The sequence below is a fragment of the Lissotriton vulgaris genome, chromosome 12 (genome assembly GCF_964263255.1).
Source record: "Lissotriton vulgaris chromosome 12, aLisVul1.2, whole genome shotgun sequence".
Classification (NCBI taxonomy): domain Eukaryota; kingdom Metazoa; phylum Chordata; class Amphibia; order Caudata; family Salamandridae; genus Lissotriton; species Lissotriton vulgaris.
Window position 1 is genome coordinate 14,287,353 of NC_141700.1, and position 25,782 is coordinate 14,313,134.

The window sequence follows — 25,782 nt, forward strand, 5'->3', positions numbered from 1 at the left end:
ATTTCATTTAGTTCACCTCTGTCCAGTCACCCCAAAATGCCTCTTTGCAGAGTCTCCGTGCGTGACCTGTCAGTTATAGATCATGCATTGTGTACTGTTCGGTGTTGAATGCCGTTCGGTAGCCTGGTGGAGCCCTGGCTCCATGCTTATCCGGTTTACGACCCAACTCTCTTCGTTAAAATATAGGATTCCCTGATTGTTTTGCCTCTTGGATATGGGCGTTTGTTTAGTAGAATACATCATTGCACCCGGCAATACTTGGTGTCCTTAGAGGTGTTTATTAAGGTGAGTGTTCTTACCCCCTGTGCACTTGTGCTGTTCTCTCTTAGTCAGACCCATGTGTATTCTTTGACACCAGCTCTTGGTTGTACATACTACACATTTTGTGTGTCAGTTAGTGAAGCATCTCAATTGAATTTGCACTCCTTTGAGCTCTGTTAGAGGTCACACGACAAGCACTGACCACAGCGATGGCGTCCTGTCCGTGGTGGACACCTCACAGCTTTGCGATGTAGACTTTGTGACTGGTTATCTAAAGACAATGACTAGATGGTTGTTAATGCTCCCACCTTTTTATTTGGCAAATGTGGGCTACTTGATCTATGCCAGTTCTCCATAATCCGTTTCTTGATTTGGGTATTTTGGTGGTGAAGGTTGGCACATAGTCTAAAGCTCATCGTCTGTTTGTTTGACTCCAGGTTCCAGTAAGATCTTGTGAGATTATATCCTAGTCTTTTGCATGTCACCCTCTATAAACATACTGGCTTTCTCATTCTTTCTATTGGATACATAGATTTATAGCTACTTCTGGAGTAGGTTGTCTCTTTTTGCCATTGCTCCTAATTTACAACGTTTCTGTAGGGTTTTCTGGTTTTGGCAGGTGCATAAAATTGAGCAGTGTTGTTTTCCTTCTTCTGGCATAAACTACTTTACAATCGGTGAGGTTTTAATGTGTCAAGATCTGCCCTTCCTTTGAAACCTTCCTGGATCTAATCACGCCACCACTTGTAAAAAGCCTACATGTTAGATTTAGGTATGGTAATCTTCTACAACGGTTTTCTAGCGATCGGACATTGGGACTATCTTTAGAACCCTGCCCTGCATGCGCTAAAACTTTGGAGACAGAAGAGCACATCCATTTTTTCTTTACAAAATACCAAAGATCCGCAGGAGATGGATATGACCGACCTGCTTAAACATTGGAGTTAGGCAATATCAGGTTGCATATAGAATCCTGAGAAACGACACCACAGGACTAATAGTTTACGCGGTCAGTCGTTTCTTATTCTCTTTCTGGATCAAACAGGAAAAGCTTCTGCATATAGTTGGTACCGATTGTGAACACTAAAAATAAATCCTTATGATTCGAATTGATTTGCTGGCTTAAATGAATTGTATGCTGTAAGCAAAAACCCCTTTATTACTGTTACACTAGTGTCGTGCTCCTCAATTGTATGCTGCTTTACATGTTATTAGTTGATAAATGTGCTAATAATTGTTTTTAGAATGTATAACTACGCACTCTTTTATCGATTTTTAGATATGCTGGATGACTTTATATTTTGTTCAAATACTTTTAAAAACCAAGTATTGCTCGTACTTGTATTTGTACACTTTGATGGTTTTAAACAAACCGAATCCAGTTATTCAACAAGTTTACAACCGTTTGTTCTATTCGATAATGTTTACAGGAGTATGTAAAGATCTCCGCTGCGGCGTGACTGAAGGTATTCATTCTGCCTGTTAACCAGTTCTCTGAATAGACTTCTTCCTCTAGCTCAGCCTTCCTAGATCATGGCTGTATTGTGTACGTGTGTGTGTGTGTGTCCCAAATTTTAGTGTTGCTCGAATCTGGATAAGCATTTCTCAAATCGCGCCATGTGATTGACAGCTTTTGGAACCAGTGTAGCTCCTGTTGTTGGCTTCTTTGACCAGTCACAATATTTTGGGTTTTATTAAAACCTCTTCCTTATTTTTCAGTATGAAATGTGTTTGATTTCTCAGAGGCTGTGGATTCTTCTCTAGATATTTTAGCTCCTTTGGAGATATCCAGTAGTGGAATGCTTTGACATAGATTGGATTTCTTGATCCGCATTCCTGTTCTCCACTATGTTAATGCCGTAGTGCCCTTTAAATGTGTGTTTGTAAGAAGTGGCTGAAAGGAGATGCACAGAAGTACACACGACCTTCCCGTGGGTTGTATAGTTTTTCAGCATTTTTGGGAGTACCTGAAACACTAAACCAGCAATGCTGCATCCCTCAGGACTCCCAGGTTCCCATTTGGTACTTCCAACATTGTGGAATTTACTGTTCTCCTTTTATTTTGGATTGCTCATGAGGTTTTTTTTTTAACAATCATTTGCGCCCCGATAGGCGATGTAACAGCTTTTCTGATGATTTGCTCTGTCGCTCCCCTCACTTGTTGTATCATATTTGTCTTTTTCATGTACTCGGCCCATCCTTCAGCATTCTCTCAAAGTTGAACATGCCTAGATTCTTGATGGATATAAGCTCCTCACATCAGGCGGAGCGGGGTAAGACATCTTAAAAAAAAAACCCCAGGTGTATTTGCCACAATCATTTAGAAAGTTACTTTGAATGAATCTGGGGCTTGTGTAGACACATTTATCACTCTTGAAAGACTTGGTGATATTAATACAATGATAAATTGTCCCTGTTTGGAATTAGAAGTAAATGATTGAGATGGGTCTTCGCTCATCTGTCTTCCCAGTTGGTCCTGGTGGGGGTGTAGTCACCAGCTCCTGCGATGAAAATAACTGGTATTGAGGCTAGAGATAATGTCCTTATGTTTGTCACCTCCTCTGTGGTTTATAGTCTTGCATCTTGCTGTGTGTTTTTTTTACTTGGGCTGAGGGGTGTTCTGAAGGGTTGTCACAACTTCCCTCTTGGTGGTTATATAGGAGGTTTCTTCCTTGTGCTGTAACAAGGTTTGACTTCCTCTGGGGCAAGTTTTCATCTTCCCTTCCCTCTTAACCCTTTTTTCTCCATCCAACCCTTTTGCAGAGCAGTCAGTCATCAGTCGCTGCGCTATTACTTCCAGGTCGTGTCCTCGCTCTAGCAGAGTCCTTGCCCGATTTTGAGCCAGGAACCATCTCAGCTGGAGTGAGGATTAGGAACACAACTGAAATGTATTTTATTTCAGATGAGCGTCTTCATGAGGGGGGTGCTGGGCTGGAGCAACCCATCATGTCGCGGCCAAGTTTATCTATGTTACTATGTCACTCATACCAGTAAATGATGTCATTGTACACAGTCTCTCTCAAGGACTGACCTGAGTGCTTGTTCTCTCTATCAGGAGTACGTCTGGGAGGCCTCACACTACCTTGTCCAGCAGGTGTTCAGTGGACTGAAGGAGATGTTTTCTGGTACTCGAGAGATTCAGGTGAGTGTTTCGCTCTCATTGCATCTTTCTTTCTGTTCTTCTGCAGGTTGGAGGTGGGCTCTCCTCTGTAGGGCAGCTCTCATTGGCTGCAGGTCCCATCTCTTCCCTGCCAGCCTCGCACCGGTGTAAGCACCCCTGCCTTTCTAGACTCTAGTCTGTTTCTTTTGTGCTTCCTCTCGTTGGTTTCTGTGAAGTTGCTGCTGAGCTCTTTTGTCTTTCCAGCTTTGGCTCACAGAGAGCGCCCGGATGATTTCAAAGTCGGGGAGCACGGTGGAGTGGGTCACCCCTTTGGGTCTCCCCATAGTGCAGCCTTATCATCGAGCCAAGCACAGCATTGTGAGTATGTGCGAGCTGGAGATGTCTTAAGAAGGGTTGTTTGTGTACGCTGGCATTGTACCACTTAATGTAAACAGAGAGTACAAGCTTAGCATTGGTTTAGGTGAGTACTTTAAGATAAGTTGCTGCTCTAGTTATGTGTGGATCATTGAACACTTTATAATTTCATACCTTGATTATATTACATTTTTACATTAGGAAATGTGTACACTAGAAGAGAGGGGGTCTGGAAATGTCTGCAGGTCACAGAAAGTGATCTATTCAGTAGCATTTTTTCAAGCTGCACTGGATGAGTTTACAGTGTGGGTTCGAGGGAAGGAAAGGCTTGTGGGCCAACAGGGAGAGTGGACCAGTAGAAAGACAGGTTGAAACTGGACTCAATGCTGGGTAGTTGGGTGCATAGGTTCTGGTTCAGGCTGTGGTATGTAAGAGCAGTGCTGTGGGTTGGTTTTAAAACAAGCTAGCAGCTTCAAGGGAGCTCTGCGTTTCATGATCAGGCCGTCCGTGTGAAGTGCTAGGTGTTTATCTGGAGAGTTTTACAAGAGCACCTATGACAAGGTTTGGGAGCCTTGGTTGCAGTTTGCTCGTGACTAATGATGATTGGTGTTCTACTGGTTTGGAGTGATTTGGGAGAGAGGTTTGGGGAGATTTTCTTGCGTTAAGTGTATGATACGTGCAGCAGTGCTGTGATGTAGTTTAGCGCCAACACGCATCTTACAGTTTAGCGGAAGGCCCTCGTTCTTGGCAGAGAGACGGAGTCAGGTAGTTGATGAAACTGAATGTGACGCTGCTGAAGTAAACATGGAATACTCCACATGAGCATCCATTCAACGACGGGGGTGCTGTGAAGGAGTCGAAACTTCATCTCTGGAGGTGGATGAACAAATATGGGCCAGAAATTAAGGTTGGAGTGTTGTCCACACAGAGGTGAAAGGGGCAGCCGAATGAGGGTCGCTTTATCAACCAATAATGTGTCGAGTCAGGAGAACATTAGTGGTTCTAGGATAGAGACTTGGGGGCGGGGCTGTAAAGTCTGGTATTTGGGGGCAGGCCCTGAGCTCATAGGTGGGAGACAAGACAATGGTTTGTGGGCTGAAGGTATTTGTTGGGGGTGCAGCATGAGCTTAGGGACTGGAGGACAGGCATTGGTTCCACAAGGCTATTTTGAAAGAGTGGAGTGGGGCAACGAAAGGAGGGAGCAGATGAAACCTAAGGGGGAAGAAGGTGAAATGTTTTGTGGATGCTTTAAGATTTCCATTAGTCTTAAGCAAAACCTTGGTGGTGTTCCACATTTCAGAACTCGTGAACCCATTGCGTCCCTGAGCCAGACCTGCTCATGAATGCACAGAGTAAAAGACAGTGGGACAAAACATTACATCTGTGATCTCCCCAGAGTAAACAGGACTGTTAAATTCTGTGAATGTACCTGTCCAGCTGTGGAAGGATACAGGCTATGCAGAGTTGTACGTGTGTGGATGTACAACTCGGTCACGCCTTTTATAAAGTGGAGGAACCGGATCATGTTAGGGTTTGAGGGCCCTTCTCCTGGCCTTAGTCTCAGCAGTTATAAACGCTCCAGCTCCTCCCGTATTTTTGGCGCACAGTGACTGGTGTCCAGCGAGCAGGAGCGCTGTGTGGCCAAGGCGTATAAAAGATGAAACAAACTGGCGCAGTCAGAAGTAGATAGCTCCGGTGTAGGCTTCATTTCGCCCTGGTGCTCCTGATGGAATTGACTGTCTTTGTCAAGTTGTAACCGTGGGATGATGCAAGACGTGCGTTGGTTCATCTTAGAACTCATGAGTGCTCCTTCACTGATCCTTAGTTGAAGCTGATGGGGTTCCCGTGAAATGTACATAAGATAACAGAGATGCTCCTGGTGCACCGGTGCAATGCGTTTGGCTCGATGTGTATTTGTATGCTGCTCTGTGGCTATTGGTTTGGTGCCAGCGGTGCTCCAGTGTGCAAGTCTTTTGTCAGACTGATGCAGGCCTTGCTAGAGATTTAGGACACATTTTATCACTGAAAACTTGGATTTTCAATGAACCAACCTGCCAAAGGCCGACCTAACCCGACACACCTGCTCAGCGCCAGGATACCCTGGCGGGTGATTGTAGACTATGAATTCACATAACATTAACATAACATAACAATGCTGCTTCCATTTCAACATATCTGTGACACATTTTCTCTTCCTCTCCAGTTGCGAAGCAGCATGCAGACCGTAAACCTCCAGACGAACTTTGATCCTTGCGAGTAAGTCCATCGTTTGCATCTCTTCATTTCACTACCTTTCTCGCACCTTCGGCATGTCTCATCTCCCACCTTTGTTTTCTTTCTTCAGGAAACCAGACACAGTGAAGCAGAAGAACGCATTCCCACCCAACTTCATTCACTCTCTGGACTCCACGCACATGATGCTGACAGCGCTTCATTGTCACAGGTAGGCTGTGGGAAGTGTCCTCTCGGCCTGGCCGGGGGCACCTGTGCTACCTTCTCTCACTGCAAACATCAGCCCACCTGCCCCTCAGGGCTCACTACCTGCCCCCCAGTTAGACCATCAAGGGTAACATGCACCATTTGATCCATCCCGAGGCTTCCTTGATGCAAGGAGACCTGGACACCAAGACAGGCAGTGATCACTGGGGGAACCGGTCGCCAACCAAGAAATTCTGTTCCCTGCTGGCTTTGTCCATTGAGGCTGTGATGACATCAGAGTTATTCTTGTTCATTCATGGAGATCTAGAAAAAACCCCACCCTGAGACCTGTATTTCAAAGTATATGGGCAGCAAATATCGGGTACGCAAAGAACGCCCCAAGAGTCTTTCTGCGCTGTGCGTGGAGCGGAGCTGCATCCCGTGGCTGTGTTTTAATCACATTTGATCCCTTTTGAATCTGCCAATTGTGATGATGGTGGCCTATATACAAGGGCAGCAAATCTATAATACTGAGAACAATGCAGTGACTGCAGAATCGCAGAACTCTGCAGTCTTGTTAGGCTCTCCGACAGGGGAAGAGGAAAGGAGGCCTGAGTGGTAGTGCTAATCTGTGTGGTTTCTTTCTCTTAGGGAAGGGTTGACGTTCGTCTCTGTCCATGACTGTTTCTGGACGCATGCAGTCACTGTGGACATCATGAACAAGGTACAACTCTCTCCAGTTTCACTCCCTGCTTTTAATGTTTGCTATTAAATGGAGTCCCTGTCCTGTGGGTATAAAACTGTATACATCCCCCTTGCCTTCCCATAGCCTCTTCCAGCCCATAGTTGTAGCATTCATGTCTTAGTACTACCCCATATTTACAACAAGGGGTGGTGAGGGACAGAGTCTCTGAATTAAACAGAATACTCTCACCCAGTCAAGAGATCAGGGCTAGATCCAACACCGTTTTTTAGCTCACTGCACCATCCCAGTTTCAGAACCTGGCTGTATGCAAATTAGTCTGTTCCTGTCCCAGTGCATGATGGGAACAGGGCAAACCAAACTACAAAAGCCAATTCTTACACTGGGAAGGAAACAAGCTACCGGGGACCGGTTTCTGGCATTTCAGCCTCTTCGGCCCGGCTTGCTTGAATCCTGATGGTGCAATGAGCAAGGGACTCACATCTGAGTATACCCTTCCACGCTTAGGGTGGACAAAAATATTTACAACAAGGGGTGGTGAGGGACAGAGTCTCTGAATTAAACAGAATACTCTCACCCAGTCAAGAGATCAGGGCTAGATCCAACACCGTTTTTTAGCTCACTGCACCATCCCAGTTTCAGAACCTGGCTGTATGCAAATTAGTCTGTTCCTGTCCCAGTGCATGATGGGAACAGGGCAAACCAAACTACAAAAGCCAATTCTTACACTGGGAAGGAAACAAGCTACCGGGGACCGGTTTCTGGCATTTCAGCCTCTTCGGCCCGGCTTGCTTGAATCCTGATGGTGCAATGAGCAAGGGACTCACATCTGAGTATACCCTTCCACGCTTAGGGTGGACAAAAATATTTACAACAAGGGGTGGTGAGGGACAGAGTCTCTGAATTAAACAGAATACTCTCACCCAGTCAAGAGATCAGGGCTAGATCCAACACCGTTTTTTAGCTCACTGCACCATCCCAGTTTCAGAACCTGGCTGTATGCAAATTAGTCTGTTCCTGTCCCAGTGCATGATGGGAACAGGGCAAACCAAACTACAAAAGCCAATTCTTACACTGGGAAGGAAACAAGCTACCGGGGACCGGTTTCTGGCATTTCAGCCTCTTCGGCCCGGCTTGCTTGAATCCTGATGGTGCAATGAGCAAGGGACTCACATCTGAGTATACCCTTCCACGCTTAGGGTGGACAAAAATATTTACAACAAGGGGTGGTGAGGGACAGAGTCTCTGAATTAAACAGAATACTCTCACCCAGTCAAGAGATCAGGGCTAGATCCAACACCGTTTTTTAGCTCACTGCACCATCCCAGTTTCAGAACCTGGCTGTATGCAAATTAGTCTGTTCCTGTCCCAGTGCATGATGGGAACAGGGCAAACCAAACTACAAAAGCCAATTCTTACACTGGGAAGGAAACAAGCTACCGGGGACCGGTTTCTGGCATTTCAGCCTCTTCGGCCCGGCTTGCTTGAATCCTGATGGTGCAATGAGCAAGGGACTCACATCTGAGTATACCCTTCCACGCTTAGGGTGGACAAAAATATTTACAACAAGGGGTGGTGAGGGACAGAGTCTCTGAATTAAACAGAATACTCTCACCCAGTCAAGAGATCAGGGCTAGATCCAACACCGTTTTTTAGCTCACTGCACCATCCCAGTTTCAGAACCTGGCTGTATGCAAATTAGTCTGTTCCTGTCCCAGTGCATGATGGGAACAGGGCAAACCAAACTACAAAAGCCAATTCTTACACTGGGAAGGAAACAAGCTACCGGGGACCGGTTTCTGGCATTTCAGCCTCTTCGGCCCGGCTTGCTTGAATCCTGATGGTGCAATGAGCAAGGGACTCACATCTGAGTATACCCTTCCACGCTTAGGGTGGACAAAAATATTTACAACAAGGGGTGGTGAGGGACAGAGTCTCTGAATTAAACAGAATACTCTCACCCAGTCAAGAGATCAGGGCTAGATCCAACACCGTTTTTTAGCTCACTGCACCATCCCAGTTTCAGAACCTGGCTGTATGCAAATTAGTCTGTTCCTGTCCCAGTGCATGATGGGAACAGGGCAAACCAAACTACAAAAGCCAATTCTTACACTGGGAAGGAAACAAGCTACCGGGGACCGGTTTCTGGCATTTCAGCCTCTTCGGCCCGGCTTGCTTGAATCCTGATGGTGCAATGAGCAAGGGACTCACATCTGAGTATACCCTTCCACGCTTAGGGTGGACAAAAATATTTACAACAAGGGGTGGTGAGGGACAGAGTCTCTGAATTAAACAGAATACTCTCACCCAGTCAAGAGATCAGGGCTAGATCCAACACCGTTTTTTAGCTCACTGCACCATCCCAGTTTCAGAACCTGGCTGTATGCAAATTAGTCTGTTCCTGTCCCAGTGCATGATGGGAACAGGGCAAACCAAACTAGAGTGGTCTGTTTAACTCAGACACTCTGTTCATCACCACCCCCTTTTCTAAATCGTTTTTGGCCACTATAGGTGTGGCAGGGTATACTCAGACATGAGTCCCTTTCTCACTGCTCCATCAGGATTCAAGCAAGCCGGGCCGAAGAAGGCTGAAATGCCAGAAACCGGTCCCCGATAGCTTGTCTCCTTTCTGGTGAAGAATTGGCTTGGTAGTTTAGTCTGCCCTGTTCCCATGATGCACTGGGCCAGGGACAGACTGATTTGCATATAGCCAGGTTCTGAGCTGGGATGGGGCAGTGAGATAAATAACGGTGATGGATCAAGCCCTGATCTTTGGACTGGGTAAGAGTGGTCTGTTTAACTCAGACACTCTGTTCATCACCACCCCCTTTTCTAAATCGTTTTTGGCCACTATAGGTGTGGCAGGGTATACTCAGACATGAGTCCCTTTCTCACTGCTCCATCAGGATTCAAGCAAGCCGGGCCGAAGAAGGCTGAAATGCCAGAAACCGGTCCCCGGTAGCTTGTCTCCTTTCTGGTGAAGAATTGGCTTGGTAGTTTAGTCTGCCCTGTTCCCATGATGCACTGGGCCAGGGACAGACTGATTTGCATATAGCCAGGTTCTGAGCTGGGATGGGGCAGTGAGATAAATAACGGTGATGGATCAAGCCCTGATCTTTGGACTGGGTAAGAGTGGTCTGTTTAACTCAGACACTCTGTTCATCACCACCCCCTTTTCTAAATCGTTAGTACTACCCCAGCATTTGCATGCTCGTTCGACCCTTAAGCCTCCTTCGTTGCTCGACCCTTTTACCCTCATTGCCACTGCTTGACTTGTGAACCCCCCATCACTCTGTGCCTTGTTTGAGCCTTTAGTCCCCACCATTCCTAGGATCTGATTTGAGCCATAAGTGATTTGAAGGGTCCCAGGACGTTGTCTGTGTTCTCCAGCATTGAATCTTCTGTAGATTCTCACTGGCTGTGCTTGTCCTTTCCTCTGCTGCTTGTGTAGTAGAAAATAAATGCTTTGTTGAGGGCTTATCGTGGCATTTTGAGTACCCCCTCTCCTTCTGCTCACGCCTCATTCTAAATTTACCTAAATACAATTCAGGATCTCGCTCTGTCAAAAAGAGCTAAGTGAATGTGCAAAGTTATTGAAAAGTGGCCTTGGGTTCTTGACTCCTGTGTGCTGTGGCTGTGCAGGCAGGTGCAGATGCTGAACCCCGTAAACCCATGTTGGACTTGCAGACTCTCTCCTGGCCTGGTTCACAGCGAGCTCTTTTTCTCCGCAGGTCTGCAGGGAGCAGTTTGTGCAGCTGCACAGTCAGCCCATCCTCCAGGACCTGTCCAGATTCCTCTTGCAGAAGTACTGCGCCAGCATCCCGTAAGTGACCCCGTCTCCAGTCTCTCCTCCCTTCCTCCACACCTCAGCCTTGTGCCGAGAAGGCAAGCCTCAGCATTAGAAGTATTTGTGCCTGTTAATGTGCGAGATGCTGTACGTCAGTCAGCCATCTATTGGCTGCTCTTTCAATGTTTTATGTCTTTACCTCTACAGCTTTTACTTCTTCCACTTTACTTGGTCCTGCCTTCGTTTTGAGCCTTGTATCTAATCCTAAACTTTACTCACATGCCCTCCCAAACCTACACGCTCTCCCAAACACCCGCTTCTCACACAGGCCTCATGGTGAGCATGCTCCCTCTGATATCCTTGAGGTAGAATTACCTTCTCTCTCCTGCTCTTTACTTTCTTGGATCAGGGAGGATCGGAAGAGTAAGAACCTGGCGGAGTACAGACGCATGCTGGAACTCCTCAGCAAGTTACCGGAGAGAGGTATGTGTAATTTTTATTTCAAGCATTGGGTAAAGATTTCCCTAACATACTCTTTTCACTAGCCACTAGGTGGCACTAGTATCTGCAGCCTCTTCAAGCAAGTGCCACAGAGTCATCAGTCTGTGTGCTTCATCCCTTACGCCATCTCCTGAAGCCACTCTCGGACTGATTGCTAGTTGGCCTTTCTGTTCTGTTGTTCACCCCGTCTACTGCCCTGTGTGACCCTCACCGTTTGCCTGCTGCCATGTCTTGCAGGTTTCATTCAGACTTCAGCCAATGTCATACTGTGTCAGGGCACTTTGTAACACCATGCCAGTAGTGCTTGTGCTTGCTCATTTCTCTGTACACCGGGTGGGACAGGTGTTTGGTTTCTCCCTAAAAGGTGTGCAGCAGCGCTGTTAATGGTGAGGGCCTGTCTGCTGTTCCTCTCTCTGTACACCTAGTGGCACTGTTGTCCCTCAGAAGTGCTGTTCTGTAGTACCGGGATCTCTGTGTATAGTCATAATCTAGTGAATAGTCCCGCCCATGTGCGTGGACCCCGGAGCAATCAAAAATAATCTCCAAGTGTCGAAAAAATGCAGAACTGCACAGACACTTAAGAGAGAATTAAAGACAGATAATGCAGCCTATCAAACCAGGCTACACTGTCCAGTACTTCAACTAGAAATTCCACCAAAAATCCACAAACAGCAAAGCCTGTCCAGATTTCCCTTGCCTCAGCAGCAAAAAACCCTCTGGAATGATAGAGAGGAAGACCTGGACAGACAAGCCCCATAGGCTGCCATTATGCGGCTCAGAACAGGATACTGTGCCTTTAAGAGAACTTTCCAGAACTTCACAGTATCCCAGAATGCACTGCAGGTCCCTTTTACTTTCAGTTCTTTTTTCCGGCTCCTGCAACCAGGACCCTGGAGCATTGAGCTCTCCCTTTTCAAGGGTTTATTGGTGATTTTTCACTTTTGTTTCAAGTTGAGTGCTTTCTAAAGTACTTTAGTGCTTTTCTTCTTGGTTTTTGCACCCTTTTGATGTCAAATATGCCTGCATTATTTGACAAATGTCCGGAGTGCTCCAGGAAGAAGGCCAAATCAGATCCCCATGAGGTGTGTATCCTCTGCCTTCCCTCTTCCCATATCCCAGATGAGTGTGTGATTTGTCAGGGCTTCTCTGGCAGCACCCTGAAGGACAGAAAGAAGATCAGGCTTCAGGGCCTTGAGGAAAGAAAGCTGAAGGCGCAAGGTGGGTCTGGAGGGGCTTCCTCTGCCCGTGCTGAGGCCTCTGGGGTGCTCCCCAGGGGCAGGAAGACCAGCAAGCGTCCCCATTCTCCGTCTGGGTCGATTGCACCGACTACGGCGTCGAGAGGGATGACTACAGTCTTTTCCCCGTCTGGCGCAAAGCGACGTCGACGCTCGACGTCGAAGGAATTGAACAGACCGCCGTCGAAGTCTCCTGTGACGATTTCGTCGTCGTCCTCGTCAAAGTCCTCGTCGAGTGATTGACGTCGAAAGGCCCGGCGTCGGCGCCCACCGTCGAGGCGACACCGCCGTTCGCCGTCGGCGAAAAAAGGAGAAGATCGTCGTCGAGGGGATCCTCGTCGTCGAGGAGTAGATTGCCGTTGAGGCGCAAATCGCCGTCGAGGCGGAGAAGGTCGCCGTCGAGGCGCAGGACGCCGTCGAGGCGCAAGAGGTCGTCGTCGAGGCAGACGAGGTCGCCGTCGAGGCGAAAGCACTCGCCGTCGAGGGAGAGACGCTCGCCGTACGGTCGCCGTTCTTCGACGCCGAAGAGACGTGGAAGGAGGTCTGACGCCATGGGAGGTTCACCAACGTCTTAGGCTGGAAAGGGCCCCTACTCCCTCCTTTACCACCACTTCCGCAACCTGGACCTCGACCTCAGTTGCCAGAAAAGCTGCCTCCGGTCCCTCCGAGGTAGGTCTCAATGCCTAGACTTCCGACCCCTCCCAAGGGGACACCTAAGCCAAAGGCCCCGGCCAAGCCTAAGTCACCTGCTCCGGCGGAACCGGCGGATCGACCGAGGCCAAGGAAGTCGCGATCATGCTCCGGACGGAGAGGAAGATCGAGGAGTCGACGTAGATCCTCCACCAGATCAAGATGTCGCCATAGAAGGCTAGGTCCCGCACGGAATCCTCCAGGACCCGGTCCTATTCACGACCTTGTCGGACTCCCCACGGACAAGTGTGTCTCCGGTGGACGACATCAGCACGTTCCAGGAGGTTCTCCTGAGGGGGGCTGCAAAATTGGGAATCACGGTAACGGCTCCAACACCCACGACGTCCGTGATATTCGAAACGCTTCACAAGAAGCATTTCTATCTCGCCCTCTACTGCTACTAGTGCCTGGTTTGGTGGAACCTGCGGAGGAGCTGTTCCTCACACCAGCGGTGGTGAAGGCCGCACCCTCCCGACTTCTGAAGAAGTACAGGGCCCCGTATTTGGACCTGGCCTTTCTGCGGATAGATCCGGTGCCTGACTCTGTTATAGTGACGGCGGCCAGGAAGTTACATTCTACCTCCCCGTCCTCCACCGTGCCGCCCGATAAGGAAAGCCGATGGATCGACTCGGCTGGAAGGAAGGCATGTGGGACTGCATCCACGGACATGAAAGCGTCCAGCGATACGGCGTTGCTAGGGCAGTATGACCGTGCCCTGTGGGACTCCCTGCAACAGTTCACGGAACTTCTGCCACGAGAAAAAAGGGAGGACTTCCAAGAGATCCTCAAAAAGGGAGGACTTCCAAGAGATCCTCAAACAGGGGATGATGGTGTCAAACCAGGTCATCAGCGCGGCTGCGGATGTCTCTTTTGGCTGCCCATAGGTACTGTCATGGGATCAACCAGCGGCGCCATGCTTGGCTCAGGCTTACATCACTCAAGCCGGAGGCCAAGCAGCGGGTGGCCAATCTGCCTTTTTCCGGGGAAACCTTGTTCGGAAAGCACGCAGATGATGAGCTGGCCCGCATGAAGGTGGAGGCAGAGACTCTGACGGCTGTGGGTAGGAGAAGCCCAAAGAAAAGAAGGCCTACCGCCCGCTCCAGAGACGGTTCGGTGCACAGGGAAGAGGACGAGGTCAGTCTTCGGGACAGCAGCAGCAACAACAGCAGCAGTTCCGGAGCCCCTTCCAGAAGCGCCAGAAGGGTAGAGGGGGACAGCAGTCCTCTACAGCGAACAAGAGCCCGGCCGGGTCTCGACCCTAAGTGGTTACTTCCCCTACATCCATTACCCGCTCCGGTGGGGGGAAGCGTTCAATTTTTTCTGGCAGAGTGGAGAAAAATTACTCAGGACAAGTGGGTGCTGAATATTGTTTGCAATGGATACAGTCTTCGGTTCACCAGCCCGCCTCCATCAATTCCTCCGGTCAGCCCGCGGTTTCAACTGTTCGAGCTCCAGGCGGAGGCCGATATCCTGTTAAGGAAAAGGGCGATAAAAGACGTACCTCTGGCTCAAAGAGGAAGAGGTCTGTACTCCCGGTTCTTCCTGGTTCGCAAGAAGGACAAGAACGAGTTCAGGCCCATTCTGGACTTGCGGCAGGCAAACAAGTGGATTCGCAGAGAAAAGTTTCACATGCTGTTGTTGCATCAGATTTACCCTCAGTTGCAACAGGGAGACTGGCTTTGCGCTATAGATCTACAGGATGCTTACTTCCATGTGCCCATTGCACACAAACACAGGAAGTTCCTGCGATTTCAAGTCGGCACCAATCATTATCAATATACAGTACTGCCATTCGGGCTGAAGTCTGCGACCAGAACATTCTCGAAGTGCATGGCAGTGGTAGCAGCACACCTAAGGTGTTTGTCTACCCGTACCTGGACGATTGGTTGATCAAGGCCTCCTCCTTCTCGGAAGCTCAAGCACACTTACAGAAGACGTGCGTTCTCTTGAACAAGCTGGGGTTGCACATCAACATGTCCAAGTCTGTCCCGACCCCGGTCCAGTGCATTCAGTACTTGGGAGCCACCATCAATACACTATCAGCAAGCGTGTCTCCTTCGGAGGAGCGACGGCGATCGGTCCTTCGGAAGGCTCAGGCTCTTATGACCACTCCATCTACAACAGTGAGGACAGTGTCTTCTCTACTGGGATCGATGGCCTCTTGTATCTTCCTAACGCCACACGCACGGCTGCACATGACACCACTGCAGGAGTGCTTGGAGTATCAGTGGGATCAGAAGAGAGGGTCTTGGGACGGCAAGATACGACTGTCTCTGCATGCTCTTCAGTCTCTGAAGTGGTGGTGTTCAGCGAAAAATCTCCTCAGAGGGGTTCCCTTCCACAAGGACATTCTTACTCAGATTATTGTGACGGATGTTTCTCTCCACGGTTGGGGGGCGCATTCCCGAGACTTACAAATTCAAGGAACGTGGTCCCCGATGTAGTCCACGTATCACATCAATTTCCTGGAACTCAGAGCTGTTCACTTGGCACTGAAGGCCTTTCATCCGTCCTTTCAGACCAACTCTCTGCTTGTACAGACGGACAATACGACCACGATGTATTACCTAATCAAGCAGGGGACTCAAGATCACGCACTCTGTCGCAGGGGGCACAGGCGATCTGGCACTGGCTTCTGCCCAGAGGACTGACGATAACGGCTACCCATCTGCCAGGTGTGCAGAATGTTCAGGCGGACGCACTGAGCAGGCTGATTCAGGAAAACCACGAATGGGTCATAAACGACGAAGTACTAGGAGAAGTCTTCGCAAGGTGGGGGACTCCAGACGTAGATCTGTTCGCCACCGCCAAAAACAGCAAATGCCGAGACTTCACCTTCAGGTACTACCAGCAGGGGACACTGGGGAATGCGCTATGGATCAACTGGTCGAACAGCTTTCTGTACGCTTTTCCACCCATTCCCCTGATTCCGGCGGTGCTCATCAAGCTGTCCCAGTCCAGGGAGCGGATGATCCTGATTGCCACGGAATGGTCCAGGCAGTGGTGGTTCACGGACCTGCTTCACCGGTCTCTCCTTCCGCACATATGGCTGCCGTGCAGGCCGGACCTTCTCACGAAGTTCGGGGGGTAGATGGTGCACCCCAACCTCTCGTCTTTGAGTTTGGCGGCATGGCTCCTGAGATAGTGCAATATGGCCATTTAAATTTATCCGAAGATTGCATGGACATACTGAAGGAGGCTAAGCGACCTTCCACTCAGACTTCCTATGCTTACAAGTGGAAAAGGTTCTGTATCTGGTGCAAGTCCAAGAACTATGACCCGACGACATGCAAGGAAGACGTCATCCTTCCTTACCTTCTACATTTGGCACAGTCTGGCCTTAATGTTCATTCCATTAAGGTTCATCTCGCTGCATTGACTGCCTACAGGAAATGCCCTTCACAGACTTCCTTCTTCCAGATCCCTGTGATCAAAGATTTTTTGGAAGGCTTGAAGAAAGTGTTCCCTCCTGTCCGGCTTCCTTCGCCTTCATGGGAATTGAATGTGGTGCTGTCCAGATTGATGAAGGTGCCTTTTGAACCTATTCATAAGGCTTCGTTGCAGCACCTGTCCTGGAAGGCGGCGTTCCTCGTGGCCATTACATCGGCACTCAGGGTGAGTGAAATTCAGGCTTTGTGTTGCCAAGAACCTTATACTGTATTTCATGTTGCTAAGGTTGTGATGCGTACTCACCCTAAATTTCTTCCCAAAGTTATTTCTGATTTTCATGTCAACCAGACTATAACTTTGCCTACGTTTTTTCAGAATCCTTCATCTCCAGCGGAAAGGACCTTACATTCCCTGGATGTTAGTAGGGTGTTGAAATTTTATCTGGATAAGACCAAAGATATTCGTAGGTCAGACCAATTGTTTATCAATTATGGATCGGTCAGGGCGGGTCTTGCAACCTCTAAGCAGTCCATCTCTCTCTCTCTCTGGGCGTGGCCAAGATGGCGGGCTGAGAGGTCGCACTCGCCGAGAGCTCCCGGACCCCTGAATCCCTGCACCGCTTGTAACCGCTGATTCCCCCCCGGATCACGCGGCGACTGAGCCTGGTGCCCGCGGTGGAGGTGTGGAGCGACTACTGAGCCCGGTTTGCGCCGTCGGGGGTGAGATCCTGACCGGTGAAGCCCGGGTCGGGGCCCGCTGCATGGCCCGTGTGTGAGCCGGAAGCCGCGAGCCTCCCGACCCTCGGAGCGTGACGGAGCGCCCAGCCGCCTGTGTGTGAAGCCTGCAGCAGCGCATGAACTGTCGGAGTGGGAGTCAGCAGCGGCTTCGCGAACGGCTCGGAGTTGTCCGACGGCGGTTGTGCGGAGCGTAGCAGAGCGGAGGTGAAGAGCGGAGGCGGAGTCGACATCGCCTCACTACGCCAGCCCGTGGATTGAAGAGGCCCGCTGGGAGAGGCCGCTCCGGCCGGTTGTCTGAGCGGAGCAGAGGAACGGGGCTCCCGGGGCAGATCTCCCCCTGAGGCTATGGGCCCCGGCGACCATCGCACCCTGACTTTGCCCACTGGCTGGATTTTTGGGCCCCGGATCAGAGACGGAGAGGGGTTCTCCATCTTGGGCGTTGGCCCCTCGACATCACAGGGCGGCCATTTTGTGGTCTCCGGCCGGACAGCTCGGCCTTCCTGGTGCTCTTTGTGTGGCGCTGCCCCCGGCTGGCATATAGCTGCTTTCTTTGCCCTCAACGTCCTCTACTCGGCTGCGATGTCGAACGCTAGAGGACAGCGACGGGGCGACCGAACCTTGCCGGACATGCTGGGTCGCGGCGCCCTACGCAGCGGCGGAACCCAACCCACCGCGACATCCCCGGCCCCGACCAGGGGAGCAGATGGCGGAGAACCCCCGGTGACGAGATCATTTCTCGAATCGCTCTTTAGCTCCCTTCGGGAGGACTTTCAAACGCTCAAGCGTGAGGTGGCCGGGGAGGTCCGCGAAGTAAGGAGAGAGATGGACTCCCTGGGGGAACGTGTGAACACAGTGGAGGAAGCGGGTCACTCCAGGGATGAAGAGATCACCCATCTGCAGCAGGAGGTCTTGCGACTGCGGGAGCAGCAGATTGAACTACAGGCCCACGCCGAGGACCTTGAAAATCGGTCCAGGCGGAACAACATACGGGTCCGCGGTGTGCCGTCCGGTGAGGAGGGTGAGGACGTGACTGCATATCTGGTGGCCCTCTTTCGTGCGATCCTGGGAGAGTCGGAGGACTTTCGGATCCGCATAGACCGAGCACATCGGGTGGGCCGCCCCCGCAGAGCTACGGCGCCCGCCCCGGACATTCTGGCCTTCCTCCCGAACTTTCCCTTGAAGGAGCGGATCCTCCGAGAAGCACGAGGGCAGCAATCTTTCCGATTCCGGGACCACCCTGTGACCCTGTTTCAGGACTTATCTACAGTCACGCTGCAGAAGAGGAAGTCATTCAAGATCGCCACTGACTTCCTCCGGGAGCAAGGGACACAGTACTCTTGGGGGCACCCCTTCCGTCTGATATTTCGATGGAACGGTGTTTTACATCAGCTTCGGTCCCTCCAGGATGTCTGCGCGGTGTTGGGCCTCACAGCATCGGATACAGATACCCCGGCTCCGCGGCGGAGGCGAAGCACTCGTGACGGATGGCAGCAAGCTGGAGGGGGGACCTCTCCTCCGTCGGAGCGTCCGGGCTCGCCCATGATCAGGGCGGACATGGCGGCCGCCATCCAGGAGGCCTCCAGAGTGGCGGCGAACGGCGAAGTGGCCCTGACGGCCTGAACTCACTCCGGGGGGAGTCTACTCTAGCTTATTCCTCTTGCAGGTGCGGGGATCCGGGGGGTGGGCTGGGAGGAATGGCGAGTGCTGGAGGAGGTGGCTGGACGTCCACTAGACTGATTTACCACGGCCCTGCCCGTTACGGGCCGGACTGGGACAATGTCTTTTTTGGAAAGTTTGAGTAGCAGGGAATGGGGTTGGGACAGGCGGGCAGATGTTTTGATTCTGGGGCCTAGAGGGGGGCCAGTTGCGGGGGATGGTGTAGATTTGGTTGTGTGGGGACATGGGGGTTTTTTCTAGTTGTGGGGTGTTTGGGTTCGGGGACTGTACTGTGCCAGTGGACGGTTCAAAGTTGCTCTGTTTTGAGGCCTCGAGTTGTGCCTTCTGTGTTTGCCTGCGGGGCTTTGCCTCTTGACATGTGCTCCATTGATCCCCCTCCTTGATGGCTCTTAAGGTGCTTACTCTCAATGTGAAAGGGCTGAATAATCCGGTTAAGAGGCGGGCAGTGTTATCCTTGTTAGAAAACTCACAGGCGGATATCTGTCTGTTGCAGGAGACCCATTTGCTGGCTAAGGATTGCTCGAGGCTGCGTACCCCTAAGTTCCCCACGCAGCTGTTCTCCTCTAGCGCCTCCAAGACGGCAGGGGTGGCGATCTTGTTTTCTAGGGGGTTCAGGGGAGAGGTCGTGTGCAAGGTAGCAGAACAGAAAGGGAGGCTTCTAGTGTACAGGATCAAGATGGGGGGTTTAGCACTGACTGTTGGCACCATCTACTGCCCCAATGATCACCAGGACCAATTCTTACACAGGGCTTTGGAGGACGTAGCATCCACCTCTGATAGGCACATAGTGTTGGGGGGTGATTTGAACCTGGTTTTCGACGCGGCGATGGACAGGTCTGTGCAGCGGCGCCACCAGTTGGGTGAGCTTTCGGGCTCGATTCGAACTCGACTTGAGGAGCTGGATCTGCATGACATGTGGCGCCACCTCCACCCCACCACCCGCGCATACTCTTACTTTTCACATGCCCATAGATCTTATGCGCGATTAGATCATCTCCTTGTGTCGGGCCCAATGCTCCCTTTGGCTTCGAGTGTGGACATGGGGGTCCTCTCTCTTTCTGACCACGCCCCGGTGGAGGGCGCTTTCACTCTGCCCCCGGTGGTTCGGCCGAGAGGGGTCTGGCGGCTCCGGGACACGCTTTTGCACAGGCGGTCGGTGGTGGATCAGATCCGGGCGGCCATTTTGGATTTTCAGACCATAAACGATACTGGGGATACTTCTCGTGCGACACAGTGGGCAGCCCTGAAGGCGGTGCTCCGAGGCGAATTTATAGCGATTTCCTCGGCCGAGAATAGGGACCGACCGCTCAAGAGAGATGAGCTCACCCAGCAGGTGAGGGAGCTGGAGCAGGTTCATCACAGGAATGGGGCCCCCAGGGTGTGGCGGCAGCTGAAGGCGGCACGGAAACTCCTGGCGGCCCTTGACACGGACCGGGCGGAGTATGCGATGCTTCGCCTGAAACACAAATATTATACAGGGGGCGATCGGTGTGGGCGGCTCCTGGCTAATAAACTTAGGGTGCAACACCAGCAGCACCAAATGAAGGAACTGGTGGACCCGACCGGTGGTAGGGTCACGGCTGATGAGCAAATAGCAGACGTCTTTCGCAGCTTTTATGCTGACCTCTACACCGGGGAGGCCCCTTCGGCCCGGGCTGAGATGGCCTATCTGGACTCGGTCCCGCTCCCGTCGTTGTCTCAGGAGCAGGCTCAGTATCTGGAGCGTGACATCCGTATCGAGGAGGTGATCACGGCGATATCCCGGCTTAAATTGGGCAAGGCCCCGGGTCCTGATGGCTTTATCCCGCTGTTCTATAAAACTTTCTGTCAGGAACTGGCGCCTCTACTGACCCGCCTTTTTAACTCCTTCGCAGAGCCGGGAGCCATCCCCTCCGAATTTCTCCAGGCCACGGTTTCCGTGATTCCGAAGCCAAGTAAGGACAGGACCGCCTGTGGGTCCTACCGTCCCATTTCGCTACTGAACACAGATTTGAAAGTGTTCACCAGTATATTAGCTGCACGCCTGGCGTTGCACCTCCCAGGCCTGGTTGACTCGGACCAAGCGGGCTTCGTGCCCGGTAGGCAAACAGTAGATAACACAAAGAGGGTGACGCACATCCTCGAGAAGGCTTCCAGGATCCCTGGGGAGAGGATGCTCCTGTCCATAGACGCGGAGAAGGCTTTCGACAGGGTGCACTGGCCCTACCTAGAGAAGGTCCTGAGCAAATTCGGGATTGGGGAGAAGTTCCGTCATCTGATCTTCAATTGTTACCGGTTCCCCTCTGCGGTAGTCCGGGTGAACGGCGGCAGCTCTCGACCCTTCCCCATTGAGCGGGGTACGAGACAGGGGTGCCCTCTCTCCCCTCTGCTCTTTGCCCTGTACATGGAGCCTTTTGCTCAGAGGGTTAGGCAGAACCCTGACATTGTCGGTGTCAAGATGGGTGAATTCCATCATGCGATCAGCCTGTACGCGGATGATGTCATTCTGACGCTGGATGATCCGCGGAGATCGCTGCCGGCCTGTGTAGAGGAACTGAACTTATTCGCCGACGTGGCGGACTTCAAGGTGAACCTGGGGAAGTCGGCCGCCCTTGACATTTCGCTTACTAACGCCACTAGAGCGGAACTACAGAGGCTTTACCCTCTGAGCTGGTCCAGGGACCGGATCCCGTACTTGGGGATCCTATTGGCGCCCTCCCTCCCGGAGATGGTCACGGCCAACTACGCGGCTCTGGGCGCGAAAATCAGGGAGGAATTGGGCCGGTGGAATAAGGGCACGCTGTCGTTACTGGGTAGGGTGGCCGCGGTGAAGATGACCCTCCTGCCTCAGGTGCTTTACCTCTTCAGAGCGTTGCCGCTCCAGCCCCCCGCGGGGTGGCTTGCGGAGACACAGACTGCCATTGCGCGGTTCGTGTGGCAGGGTCGCAGGCCGAGGATCAAGAGAAGCATCGCTATGCTGTCACCGGAATCCGGGGGGCTGGGGATACCGGACTTGCGGAAATATTTCCAGGCCGCTCTGCTCCGCTATCTAGTGGAATGGAGCCGGTGGGAGTCTGATAAGCACTGGCTGTTCCAGGACCAGGCGGTGGCGGGTAGGACGCTGCAGGAAGTACCATTCTTGAAGCGAGCCCATCGACCCCCCAATCTCTATGCGTCTCTGGTAACGCGGGTCCCGCTCCGGACGTGGGACTCGGTGGCTGCCAGGTGCGAGCTTACCACCTTCCCCTCTCCCTTTACGCCGCTCATTGGCAACCCGGACTTCGGCCCCGGGATGGAGCAGGGTGCTTATGAGCGCTGGCGGGTGGCCCGCTGCTGCACTCTGTATCACTTGTACTGCCCTGAGGGAGTTGTCCCCTTCCTGGACCTGAGGAGGGATTATGGCCTCCCGGAAACGGAGCGCATGCTATACATGCAGGCGCGCCACTGGGCATTACAACCCCAAGTGCGCGACGCGGCACACCGGGAAATCACGGCGTATGAGCGTTGGTTAATTACTCGCACGTCGGACGCTAAACTGATCTCCGACCTGTATAAAATGCTGCAGCCCCCCTCCTTTCATATTCACAACCCCGGTCGGGAACGTTGGGAGCGTGAGCTCGGGCGCGTGTTGAGCCATAAAGAATGGGAACACATCTCCTTCCGCGCACGTCATTCGGCCTACCACACGGGTCTTACGGAGCCCTTCACTAAAATCTCGACCTACTGGTACCGTACTCCGGAGAAACTGCACGAGATGGACAGGGCAATACCAGGGACGTGCTGGCGCAACTGTGGCAATACTGGTACCCTAACACACATACTATGGGAATGTCCCCTGCTGGCTCCTTACTGGGAAGAGGTTTTGGGCGAGGTAGACAAATGCTTTGGGATAGAACTGCCTAGATTCCCGGCCTATGTTCTGCTAGGGTTGCCGAATGGGCTGATGTATCCCCTTAGATCTAAGAGAGGTAGACAGATCGCAATTGCGCTGGGGTCAGCGGTGCAGAATATTCTCATACACTGGCGCACTACCACACTTCCCTCTGTAGTTGGTTGGCTGCACAGATTGTGGCATGTCCTTGGAATGGAGAAGATGTCCTTAGTAGCCTTGGGGGATACTGATACCTTTGAGGAACTGTGGGAACCCTTTCACAGCCTGTTATGTTCCGAGTTTCGGGAGTTCACCTGCCCTAGATACCTTAGGTTGTTAAGACTGACACCGCCACCGGACCCGCCTGCTTGATTGGGTGGGGTCGGTACTGTATAGCGGGGATTTTCGGAGAGTTGCATGTAGTGGAGACTGTAGATATTGGCACAGTACAGGGGGTGGGTTAGGGTTAGGTAGTTGGGGGTTCTGTTTGGTTAGGTAGGTTCTTGGAGCGGGGTTGCTTCTCCTCCCTTCACCCCTCCCTTTTTTCCCCTCCCCTCTTCCCCCCCCCCCCTTTTTTTCTTTTCTTTTTTTCTTCCGTTCTCTCTTGGTCCCCCCACCCCCCTGATTTTCTTTCCTCCCCCCCCCATCCCCCCCCCCCCTCCCTTTCTCCCCCCCCCCCCCCTTGTTGTTTGTATGTGACCACAGGTGCGAAAGCTATGCTGCTCCCGAGTCGGATGGGGCCTCTTGCAAACTTGTAACTGCATTACTGTACTTGCTGTATGATGCACATTGCTGTGCGGTTCCTGTGGTTTATTTGTTCCTTGCCCCCTTGTGTCCTACCCCACCCTGCTTCAATAAAATACTTTAAACCTAAGCAGTCCATCTCTAGGTGGATTGTGTCCTGCATACAACTGTGTTACCAGAAGGCTAATAAGACCTTAGGGGGTAAACCTAAGGCTCATTCCACCAGGGGCAAAGCTGCCACGACGGCTTTGCTCCGTAATGTTCCAATTGCAGAAATTTGCAAGGCTGCCACTTGGAAGTCGGTCCATACCTTTGCTAAGCATTACTGTCTGGACACTGATGCCAGGGCAGACGCTCAGGTTGGGCAGGCTTCGCTAAATCTGTTCGCACAATAGTGGTGTTATTTCTCTCTTCTCCACCGCCGCTTTGGTGTGGGGATGGGCTTGCCATTCTATTCACTAGATTATGACTATACACAGAGATCCCCTACTACAGAAGGAGTAGTTTCTGTCCTGTAACTCCAGTTCTGTAGTAGGGGTATCTCTGTTATAGTCATAAGCGCCCGCCCTCCTCCCCGGTGTTACGCCTTCAAAAAGAACTGAAAGTAAAAGGAACCTGCATTGCATTCTGGGATACTGTGAGGTTCTGGAAAGTTCTCTTAAAGGCACAGTATCCTTTTTTGAGCCACATAATGGCAGCCTATGGGGCTTGTCTGTCCATGTCTTCCTCTCGATGATTCCAGAGGGTTTTTGCTGCTGAGGCAAGGGAAATCTGGACAGACTTTGCTGTTTGTGGATTTTTGGTGAAATATCTAGTTGAAGTACTGGACAGTGTAGCCTGGTTATTGGCTGCATTATCTGTCTTTAATTCTCTCTTAAGTGTCTGTGCATTTCTGCATTTTTTTCGACACTTGGAGATTATTTTTGATTGCTCCGGGGTCCACGCACAATTCACTAGATTATGACTATAACAGAGCTACCCCTACTACAGAACTGGAGTTACAGGACAGAAACTACTCCTTCCTCTTTCTGTGCACCAGGTGGCACTGGTGCTTGGGTTCTCCCTTAAGGATGTGCATCAGTTCTGTTACTGGTGCAGGGCCTGTCTGCTTTCCCTCCCTGTAGACACTAGGTAGCGCTATTCATGCTATATGTGACCGAGCTTGTATTGTTTGCGTCACCTGAGCGGGATAGCTGTCCTTGGAGACCCAAATGTGTATCCTCCCTGTAACCCAAGAGCTGTAGCTCCGCTGTGTGACCTGAGCCTGTGTGATCTGTGCCACGAGGGGGAAGGTTGTGCTGTGTGTGCAAGATTCATGAATTGTTCCTTGTTGTACCCATGTACAGCCATCTTCTCCTGACATACCTTTCTCTCTCCACCTCTCTCGTCTCTTCCAGGAGACTTTGATCTGCAGAGGGTGAAGGAGTCTACCTACTTCTTCAGCTGAGACGGAGGCAGTGAAAGGTTTCGCCTTTGACCGGTGGTCACCGCGCCTGGTGAGCAGGTCTGAGCTGCTTCCTGCTAGTTACATTCACCGACACCAACGGCTTGGGCACACTGGTGAGGAGGACAGTGGTCCATGCACTCTTCTCCCACCTGAGCAAAGGACAGATGAATAGCAAGAGCTGCTGGGTGCTTAGGAATACCCAGTGTGCCTGTGCCACCCTGATCGGCTCACTGGCAGTGTCTGGCGGATATGTTTGAGTGCTTGAACTGTTAAAGAGACTCTGGACCGGCATTGGATGCCAATTGTACCTTGATGGCCTTGGGACTTCGGAGCCGGTACTCGCGCAGTTTTTGGGCCACCTCCAAGAGTCCAGTGGGATACCCTGGTGAATAGTTTACAAGGAGAGGGCACAGTGCTGACTCCTCCGCCTATAAGGAATGACTTTGGAAGATGGCCCCACAGCTGCAGTGGGATGCATGGCACAAGCCTCATTGACTGGTAGGGGTTCATTCAGCTGGCCGTGACCCCGCAGACCTAGGACCTAATCCAGGAGAAACCTAAATATCCCATCACAGGCATAATGCGACATGTTGTGGCTTGAGGCCTGCACCTGAGACTGTTTATGCTGTAATATATTAATAATAAAAGTATTGAAAGACTCTGCCATGGCTCTTAATGAATGGAGATTAGCTGGGGTTTTGGAATGATAGACGCTTAGTTATCTCCAAACCAGGGGCCATATGGTCACAGGGGAAAACCTTAGACATGCTCTCTCTTCCAGGCTCAAGAGTCCCATCATGGCTCAAAAGTAGGTGTCTACTGCTGTGTAGTGCATGCATCCTTATGTAGTGTGTCATCTGAAAGATG

At 51.4% G+C, this 25,782-nt stretch overlaps 1 protein-coding gene across 2 annotated transcripts in view; it reads left to right on the forward strand.

Moving 5' to 3' along the window:
- Nucleotides 1-25,574, forward strand: part of POLRMT (RNA polymerase mitochondrial) — a 178,158-nt gene extending 152,584 nt beyond the window's left edge. For both annotated transcript variants that reach the window (XM_086946739.1, XM_086946740.1), the window contains 8 exons: nucleotides 3,317-3,403; nucleotides 3,626-3,739; nucleotides 5,940-5,992; nucleotides 6,081-6,179; nucleotides 6,806-6,878; nucleotides 10,589-10,680; nucleotides 11,054-11,127; nucleotides 24,866-25,574. In XM_086946739.1, the coding sequence (XP_086802865.1) occupies nucleotides 3,317-3,403; nucleotides 3,626-3,739; nucleotides 5,940-5,992; nucleotides 6,081-6,179; nucleotides 6,806-6,878; nucleotides 10,589-10,680; nucleotides 11,054-11,127; nucleotides 24,866-24,915 (642 nt within the window). In that variant the 3' untranslated portion in view covers nucleotides 24,916-25,574. The remainder of the gene's footprint in view (nucleotides 1-3,316; nucleotides 3,404-3,625; nucleotides 3,740-5,939; nucleotides 5,993-6,080; nucleotides 6,180-6,805; nucleotides 6,879-10,588; nucleotides 10,681-11,053; nucleotides 11,128-24,865) is intronic.
- The last annotated feature ends 208 nt before the right edge of the window (nucleotides 25,575-25,782 follow it).